The sequence below is a fragment of the Gavialis gangeticus genome, unplaced genomic scaffold (genome assembly GCF_001723915.1).
Source record: "Gavialis gangeticus isolate Ggan-Ray unplaced genomic scaffold, GavGan_comp1, whole genome shotgun sequence".
NCBI lineage: Eukaryota > Metazoa > Chordata > Crocodylia > Gavialidae > Gavialis > Gavialis gangeticus.
Window position 1 is genome coordinate 45,884,788 of NW_017729034.1, and position 14,837 is coordinate 45,899,624.

The 14,837-nt window shown below is 38.2% G+C and overlaps 1 protein-coding gene across 1 annotated transcript in view; it reads right to left on the reverse strand.

The window, feature by feature from the left end:
* FMN2 (formin 2) overlaps positions 1-14,837 on the reverse strand; it is a 348,730-nt gene that overhangs the window by 53,497 nt on the left and 280,396 nt on the right. Inside the window, 1 exon segment of the mRNA XM_019527634.1 lies at positions 13,438-13,530. Within this exon segment, the coding sequence (XP_019383179.1) occupies positions 13,438-13,530 (93 nt within the window).

Genomic DNA, 14,837 nt, shown 5'->3' on the forward strand with positions numbered 1-14,837 from the left:
GGGGGGGGGCAGTGCTGGTGACCTTTTACCATACTAAAAAAATATTCTGTATTGGATTTTGCGGAATCATCTTCTTTCTTTTCCAGCTTGGAATTGTTTTACTAATCCTCAAAGCTAAACTACTGAAGTCTCCAAAAGTACAGTTGCACTCCTATAAAAGGATGCATCATTCCAGTAAATGACTGTCTCTATGAATATTGCCTCTTATACATCAGAAGAGAACCTAGATTTGTATGGCTGCTTTCATACTCTCAGTATCTCAAAGGATTTTATAGTCTTTCAATAGCTCACAGAGCACTGAAAGAAAAAATATCCTTTAAAAATTTTTCATTGAAAGAAAATGAATAATCCTTCCAAATCTGCTATGAGATTAAAATCAGTAGATTCTCACAGGATGGACTGCCTAGACCTGGTACACACTATACCTCGAATTTATCATTTACTCCCCTTCTGTATATTTCTATCAATGGAATCTCTATGACGCCTCATGGCAGGATATTTCATTGTTTAACTTCTCTTATCATCCAGATACTTTTTTTCTTTTATGTCCACATATTATTGTCTTCCAAGCAAGGCATCACAAATGATCAACCCAGCGGAATTCATTTAAATTTGCATCAACTCCATCTTGCCAACAGGTATTCACCCAAGAAAATTACATTCTATGTCTTTATCCTAATGCTTTGCACTTCAAGTACCTTAAAGCCAAAATCCTGCAAAGAACTGCATGTTCAACTAAGATCACCTAAGTAATCATACTTAAGTTACATGTTAAGAAAAGAAATGCAAAACTCTAGAACCCTTGGTTCAAATATTAGACCCTTTATTAGAAATTAAACTAAGAAATGATTTAAAAATATCTTTTTCTGCAAACTTTTGGATGCACACACCCTTCCTCAGGTTCAGGGAAAATGAAACATGGTAAAAAGTCCCCATAGGTAGAAAATAAACTTCTTTCTTGCACAGAAGAAGCCGAAGGTGGAAGTCTGTTTCTTTGGGTCCATGAGAGTGCCTTTATGAGTTGTTCTTTGAGGTGCAGATAAGGCAGGATTCCTTCTCTGGTGGTGCCAGATGGTAGACAGGCAGGGAGGTGTAGAAATCTTTCTTGTTCACCAGTGAAGTTTTAAATCCAAAATAGGATAAAGTTCAGCATCTTCCATGTTTCAGGGATGTACAGTATAACCTCATAAATCCAGACATTAAAAAAATCCAGAATTCTTGAAAATCTGTTACCTTTTAAAACTACGCTATATTGGGGAGTAGCAGCAGCTGACGGAGAGCAGCAGAGAGGGAAGCTTGCATCTGGTGGCTGCTGCTGCCACTCCGTGTGCAGCCACTGTTCCCCTTCCCCCTCCTCCCCACACTGCATGACCAGCTACCCTGAAACTGTTAAGAAAAGGACATTTGTAATTTGCTAATGAGAGAGAATAGGAGGATCTTACAAAATAATAGATTACTGATTTTATGCGTTTATTTATTAAGTACGTCCAGTCCACTTCTGGGTTCACCACTGAGCATGCGGGGGAGGGGGCCCAGTGTTCCTATGGGATGCTCCACTTGCCCCAGCATTACAGCATTCATGAGCTGCGCCTGGTACCTCGAGGTATGTAGAAAAAACATTTAAAGCTGCATTACGGCCAAATCACTGATTCTTCGAATCAGCATCAAATCTTCAGATCCAGATTTTGCTGAATCGAATCGGGGACAGTGATCCAAATCAACTAACTGAATCACTGTTCCTGATTTGGACAGAATCTGAATCAAATAGGACCCATTTTTGCACACCCCTACCTTTTCCTATTGACATTTCAATCCTCTGAATAGTCTCCTACATTGTTCTTCATCAAATAACTCTTTGTATTTAATTTAATATGCCACTTTTTTAAATGCCTGCAGAGATGCTGGATTTTTTGTTTGTTTGCTTTTTTTAATAGAACCCTTTAGTTCTAGGCATTCTCCATAGCTTTCCTGATATTTTTGGAGATATTTAATATTATTCATTTCATTTTATGTATGTGCAAATAAGAGCTCTTGGCTATACCAATAGTAATATTTACTGTTCCCATCTCTAGAAACTTTGCCAAACCATTCAGGAATAAAATTCTGTTCTCTTCTTTTTCTGTCCATTCCCCTAAATTAGGAGAAGTTTGCAAAATGGTTACTGAAATATTATCCACAGTAATTGTATTTGGGCATTTGGCTAAACACTCCATACCATATTTTCCAAACTCCTAGCAATATTAAGGAAACAAGATCAAAATGGAATACACTGACAAGATAAGATGAAAGCTCTTGAAAGAGCTCTTTCCTTTTCCTTCCCATTCATTCATTTTTCCTTTCCTGACAGCACAAGCTCAGCTGAAGAACTTAGATTTTGTTGTTGTTGTTGCTCACTCTTCCTCTTTCTCTTTTTTTTCCCTTTTTTATTATAACCTCAATCTGATCGGGAACAGAAGTGGTCCTGGGCAACAATTAGGCAGTGATTATAGATGGAAAACAACAGAAGGAAGTGGGTTTTGTGGAAGAATTTAAAAGCAGTTAGTTGATCATTAATCTTCAGTTCATGACAGAGGCCAATATTTGGTGGCTTTGTGAAAAATATTAAGCCCTTATTGAAATTTGAAAATGCATCAACCCCAGCTATTCAGAAAGTTTTTGGATGAAAGAAAATCTATTCAACATCATAGAAACCTGGGATAATCTCACATGAACATCCATTGTACAAGACTGACTTACTATCTGGTTCAGATTCAGAAATGACTTTGGCTTCATGGCATTAAGAAAAGGTCTCTTGTAACAGCATTCAAACATCCATCTGAAACTCTTTGTTCCACCACAACTTTGTGTTGTTGGACTGCATTACAATCTTGACCCAGTGATTACTGGCTGTAGTCACTGTCTGGCCCCAAACCCTTTTGCAATTTAAGCTATTTCTGCTGAACCAGTTCCAAAGGACTATGAGTAAGCAGAGGCACGAAACTGCCATCACTTCTGATCTCCTGCTCTCTCTTAAGGGAATATCACATCTTCCCAGGTAATTGAATACAGGAATGCACACAAGTAATCTCAGATGGAACACAACAAAACCCCTTTCACCTACTTGCTTATGCTTTAAATCTTTTTGCCTTTTCCCAGTTTTATTTAAAATGTTAACTGCTATTTGTTTATAATTAGTTTTTTTGCTCACTTTCAAGTTTAGCCAGCTTTTTGTTTTTTGACAGATACAGGGCCTTTACAATGAATCGTTACAATTATATATCCATTTTGAGAACTTCTATTTACATTGACGTGAGATCCAAGTACATTTGGAGGGTTTATAGTTATTTCCTACTACATTCATGGTAGCAGTGTTCTTCTAGAGAAGGCCACGCTTATTGTGATTTCTGTATCACTCTAGATTTCTTATGACACATTCACAGGAAGTTTTTGGATGAAAGAACAAAAATAGGCATTTTCTGTCCATGAAATTCCAACCTTTTATATACTAGATCCTTAGTCTCCAAATACTAAAAGATAACATCCATTAGCAGTTTTAATACGTAGCCTAATTTACAATTGTGTTATTTCAATTCGATACCAGTGCAATTTCACTCATATGAAAAGCTTATATACATCTGTCTTCATTTCATACACCTGCATTATTCTGGAACACAACTAATAAAAGAAGGAACTAGATATTTATTTGATCTGACTTTCAGTTTATAAGTAAAATAAATGCAAGTATTGCTTAAGCCATCACCATAGCTGCACAGTAACTATTTTTACCTTAGATTGTCAAAACAACCGACCAACAATAGTCCTAACCATGATCAGCATTTTCCTTAAAGAACTAAATGGTTATATATTCTAATTGGAAAAGGTACGCCTGCAATCCAACTCCTGCAATAACCTGGTAAACAGATGGATTTTTCATCACTGTCTGAAAGACTGTCAGCCTTAAGGGGGGGAAAAAAAAAATCCAGAACTGGCCTTCTAACAAAAAATATGATGTCATCATCCCCAGAATGGCTGTGCAGAGCTTTTGGTGGTGATTCGATTCAGGGGAGTTTCAGCCCAATTTGGTGGCCAAATCTCTGAATCCAAATTGAATGAGGGGACGAATTAAAAGGTTTGAATCAATTTGAAGCTCTCTGAATCAATTCAGAAAAGATTCAGAGTATTTTGATGATTCGGATAGTCCCTGTTGGCTGCAGCAGGGAGCTGGAGTCGGAGTCCATGCTGGTAAGTTGGAGGCAGGGAAGGGGGGGGCTGAGGGAGGAAGCAACCATGGGGGGACCTCTGCAAGGCCCCATCCCCCACCTGCTCCCCCAGCCCCCTCCATGGCTGCCCCATGCAACCCAACTCCTGGTGCTTTAAAAAAAGCCCCCAATTACCAGGTGGTATTGAGCATGGGGTGATCCCTGCTTCTCCCCCCAGTGCCCAAGAAAAACCCCAGAACTCACCACTCCTGCAGTGGTCTCAGGGCTTTGGGCACTTGTGCAGAGCCCCCCCCCCCCCCATGTGGCAGGGGGCAGTGGGGATCACCCCCACCAGGAGGAATGATGAGTGTGGGGGTTCTTGGGGGGGGTTTCTGCAGCAGGTGGGGCACCCATGGGGGGGCTGGGACAGTGGAGAAGAGTTGGGGGGCTCATGGCAGAGCCCCCCATGCAGCATGGGGCAGTGGGGATCACCCACCCACCTGGCAGCACCTGGTGAGTTGGGGCTTTTTCCCCACCCCCCACAAAGTGCTGGAAGCTGGGGTACGCAGGACAGCCATTGCTGGGCTGGGAGAGCAGGCAGGCGATGGGCCTGGCTGATTCAGTGATTTGGCAGCAGCTGAATCTCCAGTTCAAGACAGCAATTTGAATCACCGAATCAAATCACTGTCCTTTGGAATCGGCCAAATCCGAATCTTAAACAAATACTAGCCACTTCATACAGGTCTGATATTCAGGTATTACTAGCTGGAGTGATGATAGATAGGCAATAAATTCAAATGATGTGGTATATTGAGTTTAATTTTCAGTTTTGTCCATCCTATTTTCACTCTTCGCACTACCTCATTTTCACTGCCACTAGTTCCAATGTCCTTATCCTCAGAGCAGCTTCAGAAATAATAAGGGTCTGGTCCAGCTTAGGGTTTGTTCTTTTAAACAATGCAGACTGCAATGAATGACTGCAGGACTAAGCATGAATTACTAAGAATCAGAAAAGTATCATATGAGGCTTATCTAACTGAACTTATCCAAGAACTGTATGACAACACTAACAATAAATAAAAGGAACGCTGGTATTACTTGTCTCTGCAGTCCATGCATGGTATTTATAGAAATAGGCTTTTGCCTATGAAAGTTCATGCCTTTCTGAATGATTTAAGTCTCTAAGGGTACACGCAAACCTCTGTGTACCTAATCAACAATCATGTGGCTTACTTTAAACTGCACGATCACAGATGCGGTCCTGCTTGCGCAGATGTTGTTGGTGTTGGGAGCTGGACTAGGAACCCAACTAAGGGCCTTGTTACACCTTACACTGTAAATTGCACAAATGTTGATCAATGTTTGTGCTAGCTCGAGTTTGGAGCAGTTGCACTGCAGGCCAGCAGGAGCATGGAGGACTGAAAGGTAAGAAACCCCCCTCCCTGATCCATTCTGAGCTTCTATGCTGCTTCCCCTCCTCCCTGGTCCTAAGACATTACTTACTTGTGGTTTCCCATGCTGTCTATCCTAGAGAGCAGGCAGGGAAGGGTTAACCTACCACCAGGCTGCTGCTCTTCTAGTGCAATAGTGGCAGCCAGTCAGGCACTTTTACACTACCTTGCCTGTTCCTTGGGTCAGATAGCGTAGGCAGCCACAAGTAAGTAGGGGATTGGGGTGCGGGGGGGGGGGGAGGAAGGGAGTTGGGCCCCAACCAGGCCCGCCGGGGGGGAAAAAGGGGTTTTCCATTTTTTGCTGGATCCAACTTCCCTGAACATCTGCACAGATTGTCACTTTAATCAACCTAACTCTAGTTAGGTTGATCTAAGTGTATCATTTGTATGCATCATAAGGTGACACCCTTCCCAGACTTCTGCCTGATTTCAGACTAACACAGTTAGCTCTCTGGCTTTACTGGAGAAGGTATATAAACATAAAGAGTGATATTCTAAAAAAAATTTCTAAAAGAGAATTTCAGCCATCTACAGCAAAAACTGAATACACAATGGTTCTAGGTAACATTTAACACTACTTGTGGATTATCTATATAATTTTCTTGTCATTTTGTCACTTACTTGTATTGCTCTTTTCCAAACCCAGGCCAATAAAACCTCAGTAAACCAAACCCACACTGTATGCAAATATTACATTTGTGCCACTAAGGATGCTTAAAAGAGGTCTGATGCCTTCCCTGTGGAAAACTGAAGCTACCGTTGCAAAGCATTGGCTTTTCATGCATTCTGAGGCAAGACGAATTCATTTTAAGCAGGCTTTGTGGCATATACAGAATGTAATGTGCAATAAGATTACTATGTAGTAATGCAAACCAACTGAGGTGTAGACATATGATGTAAAGACAAGTTTATACAATACAGATGTAAACTATTTATTAGTATTACCACATCTAAGTGTCTGAGATTTAAAAAAAAAATGACTTTCAACATTTAAAATAGAACCTTTAAAAGCTCTTTCAGTAATTGCAGTGGAAAGAGTACTAATAGGAAAATGTTAAACAATTGACATGTTTATTTCTGTTTTAAACACACTTTCTTATTCTACTCACTCTACATTACTCCTCCATATTCCTCCAACAATCTTTTTAAAAAATGAGAAGCTGGAGTTTATGCTTTATTTATGTATTTATTTAGTATGTATTTATTTATGTAAAACAGACATGGTCACTAATATTGCTTATAACACTGCCCATTTTACCTTGTTAATTTTTCCACTTTGGGGGTTGCCCAGAAACATGCCTTAGCATTTATTGCTGCAAGTAAGTATAGCAGTATAACTTTCTGTCAACAGTTGATGCAGCCTACATATCCGTTCTGTCCCTTGTGTCATGAGGAGAGAATTTGCAAAGGGGGCAGGGAGTTTTTAGGTTCTAGGGGGGAAAATATCTCTTGCATGCATAATGAGAAGTCTGCCACAACTCTAAGGAAAATACATAGGATAGAGCTTGGTGTTGGACAAAGTGACAGAAGGAATGGAAGGAACACAGTGGATTCATTTAAAGGTATGTCTAAGGTATGAATTAGATCCTATGGCCCACACCACAAAGGGAGAGTTTGTCTTTCAGCGCCTAATTTTTAGAAAGCTTCATAGTTTTTGGCCATAACTGAGTTCCTTTTTGGAGAGTTAAAATCTGCGGCCCATAAATCAAAGTTAAATGGAAGACTAAGGACTGAAATAAAAAGGCAGAGAGAAGATTAATGTTAAACATTTAAAATTAAAAAACTTTTAAATGTGTGCTGATGTGAACACACAACATGTTAACACTGGCATAAATTACACGCTGATGTAAGTTATATGAGTACTTAGAACAAACAAAGTAGCTGCCTGTAGAAGGCATTATTCCTTTGCTTCATCACTATTTCAAGACAAATTTGTTGAGGGTAGTAAATGCCCAACCTATATACTGTTGTAACTCATTACCAACGTACCATTTCTCCTTTCGTTTGAGGAGAAAGTTTACCCCTATAAAAGAGTGACTCTCGTAGATCTGTATATTGTACAAGTGCTCCACATTTACATTATTATAAAACTGTTCACATGTCTGCATCACAGCTTACAACCCCGTACCTGATTTGTGGGCTAGAAAAATACATTAAAAAATCCTGAGCCTAAAATGATTCAGTCTTTGCAGGTTAATCTAATCTGACTAGGCTGAGCCACTTTATAACTGTAAAAACATCCCCTCTGGACTGAGAAAATGCAGGAACTTGCCTGCAGTGGCTCAGGCTAGAAGCTGGGGGTGCTACAGCAGCCCTCCCTTTCCTTCCACAATGTTAAGCTGAGGTGGGGCATGGCCAGGCCCCAGCAGGATGCACTGATTAGCCCAGGAGGGAACTGATAGCAGTGTTTATCACCCCAAATTCAGTGTTTATCACCCCATTAAGAAAACAACAGAGGGACATTCCCAGCTACCTGTTGATTCAGCACCGACCATAGCCAGCACATGGGCTGCTAGCTAATACACAGACACCTCCTCAGCAAGGCAGAGAGGAGGGGGGAATTCTTGCTTAGCAGGGAGTGGTGAAGGGGAGAGGAGGAGTAGCCTGCAAGTCTCTGGAGCTGCAGCCAGGGAACAAAAGGCCAGCCCTGCTGTAGAGCAGAGAGCCCCGCCTAGCCCAGAGAGCATGCTGCTGGAGTCTGATTTATCTTAAATGAGCAAGGGGTCTGGGACAGACACTGCATAAGCCAGTTTGAGCCAAATCAGTTAAGTCTGATACTACATTCAACCAGGTTTCTCTCAAACCGGTTTCAGCCATTGTCAAACTGCTTTATGTGCATTGAACATCTGTTCCATTACAGGTTTAAACCAGTTTCTGATCACTTAAACTGCTTTATGTGTAACGTCTGTCCCTAGCCAAGGAAGCCTTCGGATGAGGACTTTTCTTATCTTTTTAAGGGGAGAAGTTTTATTTTTCTGATATTTTAAAGCCTTTTTTTAAAATAATTATTTTAACACAAGTATCATATTATCCTATTAAATGCATCATGAAAGCTACATGTAAAAAACATTCAAACTTTGAAGTCAGATACTCTACAGTTAAGAAATGCCAGAGGTAAATTTAAATTTGCAACCCTAATTCAGGTCTCTGTACTTAGGCACCATGAGACTTGATGTTACAAAAAAAAGTTTCTAGCAGAATCAGAAATGGAACTCAGCTTTGTTGGGATCCATGCCAGTGCCTTAATCACAAGGGAACATTCTTGTTCATCTGAAAGAACCCTGTACCTCAATTTCTATCCCTTCTCTAAGCTACAAGAGGTCCTTTAGGAGCCAATACATTCCATCATGTAATCATGAACAACAGTAATCCTGATGCTTCTTAATTGTTACTAGATTGATTCTGCACACATAGTATTGTTTAAATCTATTTTTGCATGCATAATAAAAAAACATAAAACAAAATAAGAAAACAAATAAAACCTGAAACCAAATCTGACTACTACCTAGGTCATCATCAGGGTTTGAAGTCACAATGCTTAGTTCCACAACACAGATATTTGTTGCATGAGCTAAAAGAGCAAGTAATGGCACTAGTATGTCACTACTCTCTTGCATATACGCCAGACCCTCAGGAGGTGAATGCAACAAACTTTGCCAGTGACATACAACTATTTGTTTGTCTACAATGGAAATCTGGGAAGCAGAATTCCTAATTTCTATTCCACTGGAAAGTGGTTACAATACTTCACTCAAACACACAAATTGGCAGAATTCTTGTGCAAGGTCACAGACTGCAAGACAAGGGTATAGCGTACTATGTTCCCAGCTCTACCTGTAAAGTCTTTGTATTTGCTTGTCTTCTAAATTTACCTCTTATAAGAAAGGCTACAAACATAATTCTGTTCCTGGCTCTTAAAACTATTACTGCTTGCCAAATGAATGCTAATGAGGACATAGTTGGTTTTATATCTAAGAGCTCCATGCCACACGTGCCAATTAAAGTACAAGTCCCTTAAATATGAATCATTTTTGTGGATAGCCTGCCATTTTATTGCATGATGAATCAGTTGAATGTGCAGCATGTTACCATTTATTGAACAATTAACACAAGTGTGCAATGAATGCAACTTCAAATGGCCTGAGACTAGGAAGCATGCTCAGAGTAGCTGGAATATTCAAAGATTCTAGCAACAAACATTTAAATACTTTATTTCACTGCAGTTAACTCAGGTAATTACTTTGATTCTTTGGAGTGGATTTTTTTTCTTATTTCATATAATTTAATTTTTTTTTTCTGTAATACCTTGCTTGGAAACAGCCACCATGTCCTGCTATCCATTGCCCCCCCCCCCTTTTTTTTTTTTTTTTTTTTTTTTTTTTTTTTTAACTGAAACCTTACAAATAAATTAATCTTATGGCACAGATGAATTATAGAAAAATTCAGAAGTGGATAAAGTTGGGAAGAGAGAAAAAAAAGAAAGCAGCATAGGTATAATTTCTGGAGGGTGGCCCTCAGGAAAAATCCTGAAGGGAGCGGGCTGGCCAGCTGTGCCAGAATTAGGCTGAAGCTACTTAAGCTGTAGCTTAGGGCTTCACAATACGAGGGACCTCTAAATAAGAAAAAAAACCCACACCTGGATGTTTTCATTCTAATATGACAAAAATATAAATAATATATATGGTTCCACAATTATTATTCATATTGAGGTCATAAATATGTGCAGAAATAACAATAATTCATCTTAAGATTTCATGAAAATCCATTTTCATGGATTATTTACCAACTTGTTCTGTCGTCTGCCACCACTGAGAAGAGTCTGTCTCCATTCTCTTTGGATCCACTATTAAGGTAGTTGAATGCTACTATTAAATCCCACCCCCCAGTCTTCTCTTCTCCAGACTAAATAAACCCAGTTCCTTCAGCCTTTCCTCCTAAGTCATGTGCCCCAGCCCCCTAACCATTCTCACTGCCCTCCTCTGTACTGTCTCTAATTTGTCTACAATAGTTTAATTCAAAATTACAACTGTAAAACGTGTAGCTTTTCCTATAAAACAGTCCTTCTCTAACTCCTTGCCAGAAATATTTAACTAAGTGTCCAATTCTTTTCACCTTCTGGAAGACTGTTGTTTTCCTTTTCAACTTTGATTTACCAGTGTTGAGAATAAGTGTAGTCAGAACATTCTGTATGTGCTTAGCTAGTTTCAACTAGTCGATCCCTTTATGCACAAAAATTATCTTCTCTGAAAGGCATCATGTAAACATTTCAAGTTATTCATCCCTACCAAAAACAAAGTTTTTCTTATATAAAAGTTTAAAACATTCTTACTTGGAGAAACTGAACTTTAAATAAACTTAAAAACTTGATTTCACTTTGCCTATAACACATATTATATAAACACAAATTCCCAAAAGGTGCCAAGAATTGTCCCTCTGTTTTTCTAAATGATCGTGTGTGCAGTCTAGCTGAAAAGACTCATCGATTATGTCTACATAAACAACAAAATCCCTTAGAAAAAATATCTAGATCAAAAGCCCTGTCAAACACTGAACAGGAAAGAGAAATCCTGCTTTAAACATGGCCTCTTTCAAGTCTGAATTCAATCCCACAAAGTAAAAACAAAGGATTTCATAATGAAAGGTATTTTAAATGGCTTTATATTGGAACTTCACCAAAGAATTTTTTTCCGTCTATATGTTAAAGCTTTATCTTTCATATATATTCTTTTTTACATTGGGATAGGATTCCAAAGAGTGGGCTTTGCACATTAAAGGAAATGTAGAACAATTTATTCAGAATAAATCTGAGTTCATAGTGACCAACTGCAATAATTTCCATTAAATATAAAAGATAATTTTAATTTTGTTTCAGTAGTAAGGGTATGGGGTTTCTCTATCAAAGATCATGCAATTCCCAATAAAAACATTCTAATAGTAGAACAGAACTTCAGGGTTCAGATCTTTCTGTACCTCCTTTTCTCTTTTTTTCAAAGCACAAGACCAAGGCAGGCACGCACACTGCAGAATCAACCGTCAGTAAAAAGACATCAGATTCTGTACATCAGATCTATGTAATTATCCAATAGAATTCACATTCAAGAACCACAGCTAAATTTAAAGAGGAAACCAGGTATGCTTGAAGGCAGCGAAAGTATTTCAGGAGAGTTATTCCTAGCTTACACTAGTATAAACGAATTATACATTCGTGCATTCAATTTATCAAACTCCTTTTTAAGATAAATATATAAAAGAGTTATTAGAATTTGAGATGTAACAACATTTCCCTCAAAACAAGACATGACAAAATGGCAACAGGGAGCCACTTTCCCCATTAATGCTTATATATAATAAAAAGCTCCATATAAAAAATAACCCAAACAAAAACCCCCCAAAACAAAGGAATCATATACATCACGTAATTGTGGCATTCAGATTAGAATTTATGCTCTTTGGTTTCAAAGCAGATTTTATAAATTATTTTAGGGCTATTATTTCATAATTGAAACATGATTAGACTTTTGGGATTGACCCTTGTAATTATAGGAAGTCAACTGATCAAATGGTGCCTTGGCAATTGGGGTACAAAACTAAATTGCTAAATAAGTATATACAATGAAACATTAAGTTATAAAACACGAACTAATGCATACTGGTGTATTAATTTGGAACATGACACAAAACTCTATCATTATAATGTGAATTTCAAGTACAACAATTTTTCCCTTTGAATGTATCTTTCTAAAGGAGGAGATGAAAGTAGGTATTAAGGACCGTGTTATTTGCCTTGGATGATCTATTTAGGAATTAAAAATGTGCAGGTACTCTGTCTGAATCACTAGAGTTAAATACTAGGCACACAGCAGTTCATCAGTGATGATTTCCAGATGTAATGATTGGTAACACAAGTCTAGAATGAAGGGTTACAACTACTATGACTAAGTAGTAGAGATGGACTTTTCATGTCACTTTTTATCTAATCAAAATGCAGTATTTTCACCTTCTATAATGGTCTACTGTAAATAAAAACTAGGGTGGGGAACAAGAACAGCCTAAATCTTATAGAGCGATGGCCACAAAAAAGCTTTACCTTCCAAAAAGAATTCTGAGTTGCATAGGAACATAATCAACACATGTGCTGAATGGATCAGTGATTGACAGAACATCATTTCTGAGTAGTATTCTCTACAGATATCAGTGACAGAATTTTTTTGCACATCAGCTTATCAATGAAAACTATCCCACCTACTGTGGAATCCCAAGAGAAACACCTCTTCCTGTCTTTTGTGCTTCCTTCTTCATGTTCAAATTATCAGGTCAGCACAGATGCACTTAATTTATATCTCCCTGCAGCACTTTTCATTAACCTGTCCCCAAAAGTTCATGCAGATTTGCCTTTTTTTGTTTGTTTGCAAACTTAGGAGTACTTTTCTTATGCATGCACCACATTTTTGGCATGTACGAAACAATCATCACTTTGGAAACAATTCAGTTACAGAGATCCAGCTTAAAAAAAAAGTTCAGGAAACAATGATTGTGAAATTGTTTTCTACTGGAGTTGTGAATTTATCATAAGGTCTCACACTGGTGCCAATAGCATTTATCTTTGCTGACACGCAAAAGAGAATGACTCACCTACAATAGAGCAGTTTTCCTGCAAATCTTTTTAGAACTGTGGCATCTGATTAAACTAATCCACATCATCTATGATGTCAAAATAAACAATCTCCTTACTAACAATATATAAACATTGTTCCTACAACTTCCCTTTGAAATGTCATGAAAAAGTTAAATGATGTTTCATTATTTACCTTGACTAATGAATTGCTCCATGTTGTCTTTGAAAGGCTGGAGGTGCTCTTCTAGTGAGAGCTGATAAACTTTTGCTGCTTCTGTCTCACATACTGAAATTAAAAAAAAAACAAAACAAAAAACAGATTACAGATGTACTTTATATTGAAACTGTGACAGAGACATTCATATTGCAGTGAAGAGACATTAGCTTATGTTAGCATAAAGCTAAAAATATTTACTGTTCTATGCTCATAAATTTATTAAAATACAAATATTCCGATACATTCTTCTCTGAGAGCAGTTCTCTTCAATTCTATTTTATTGTTTTTGAATAAACTACAGACAGAACAGTTGGTCCCCAAAGTAAAAGCTGGTTTGTAAATACACTAATAAGAATATTGAAAAAGATAGATATAAAGGAGTAATGAGTAGGAAGAGAGAGACTACAAAATCAGCAAATGCACGCATGTAATATTTACAAAAAACTTAATTCTTGGCTGAATTTGGGGATGCTGAAGATGTTTGGTCTTATTTAAAAATAAGGTTTTCAGTCTCTAATCAGGTGCAACTTCTTGGACCAGCTCAGTTTTTCATTACATTTTTTGGATTACTGGAAGGTGAAGCGAAACAAAAAACTCAAGATGCAAAACCCACGCAAACCAGTGAAATGAAATCCCATGTAACGAGCGTTGTACAGCCATGTGCCTGATGTGCATAGTCCTGCTTAACTAAGGGTACTTGCTGGAGCCTTTTGTCTTGTTCACTAGCCTTTTGAATGATTCAAGAGCAACCAATGAAGGGAGAATCTGCCATTAGCACAATGGCTGTGATGAAGCTTCAGGGTATACAAGGTCAGTCTTAAAACAGTTTGAATCTTGTAGAGTTACAGACTAGTACATAAAAGACAGAAACCAGTGAAATAATGCAGGCTGGCAAATGATGAGTTGACATCATTAACATATTTAAACAAATTGCCCAGGCTTTAGAATGCCATGAACCAAGCAAACTGAGTTTTTGGACAATGACTAACCAGCTGCTATTCAGACACGATGATAAGCGTAGGTTTCTATTCAAGGAGGAAGGGAATCTTTTTAAAAATACTGCTTCTATCTGAAAATGAAATCAATATTAAACACAATTATTTCAGAAGGTGCTTGCATGGTCAAGGTCATCAACTAATTCAAACACTCCAGAGAATTTTAATGCTAGAATGAGCTTATTGGTGTATCTCTTACTAAAGTAACTTTACTACATGTGTTTCAAAGTGTAGCATGCACAAGGAGTGAATATAGTATGCTTCACCTCAGCACTCCCTAGGATCTTCCCTTGAGAGAGTGAATAGGCTCTCGAGTTTGTTTATTTACCTTAAAGTATATTTGAAAACATAAATGCCACCAGGCTTTTGGGGGGGGGGGGG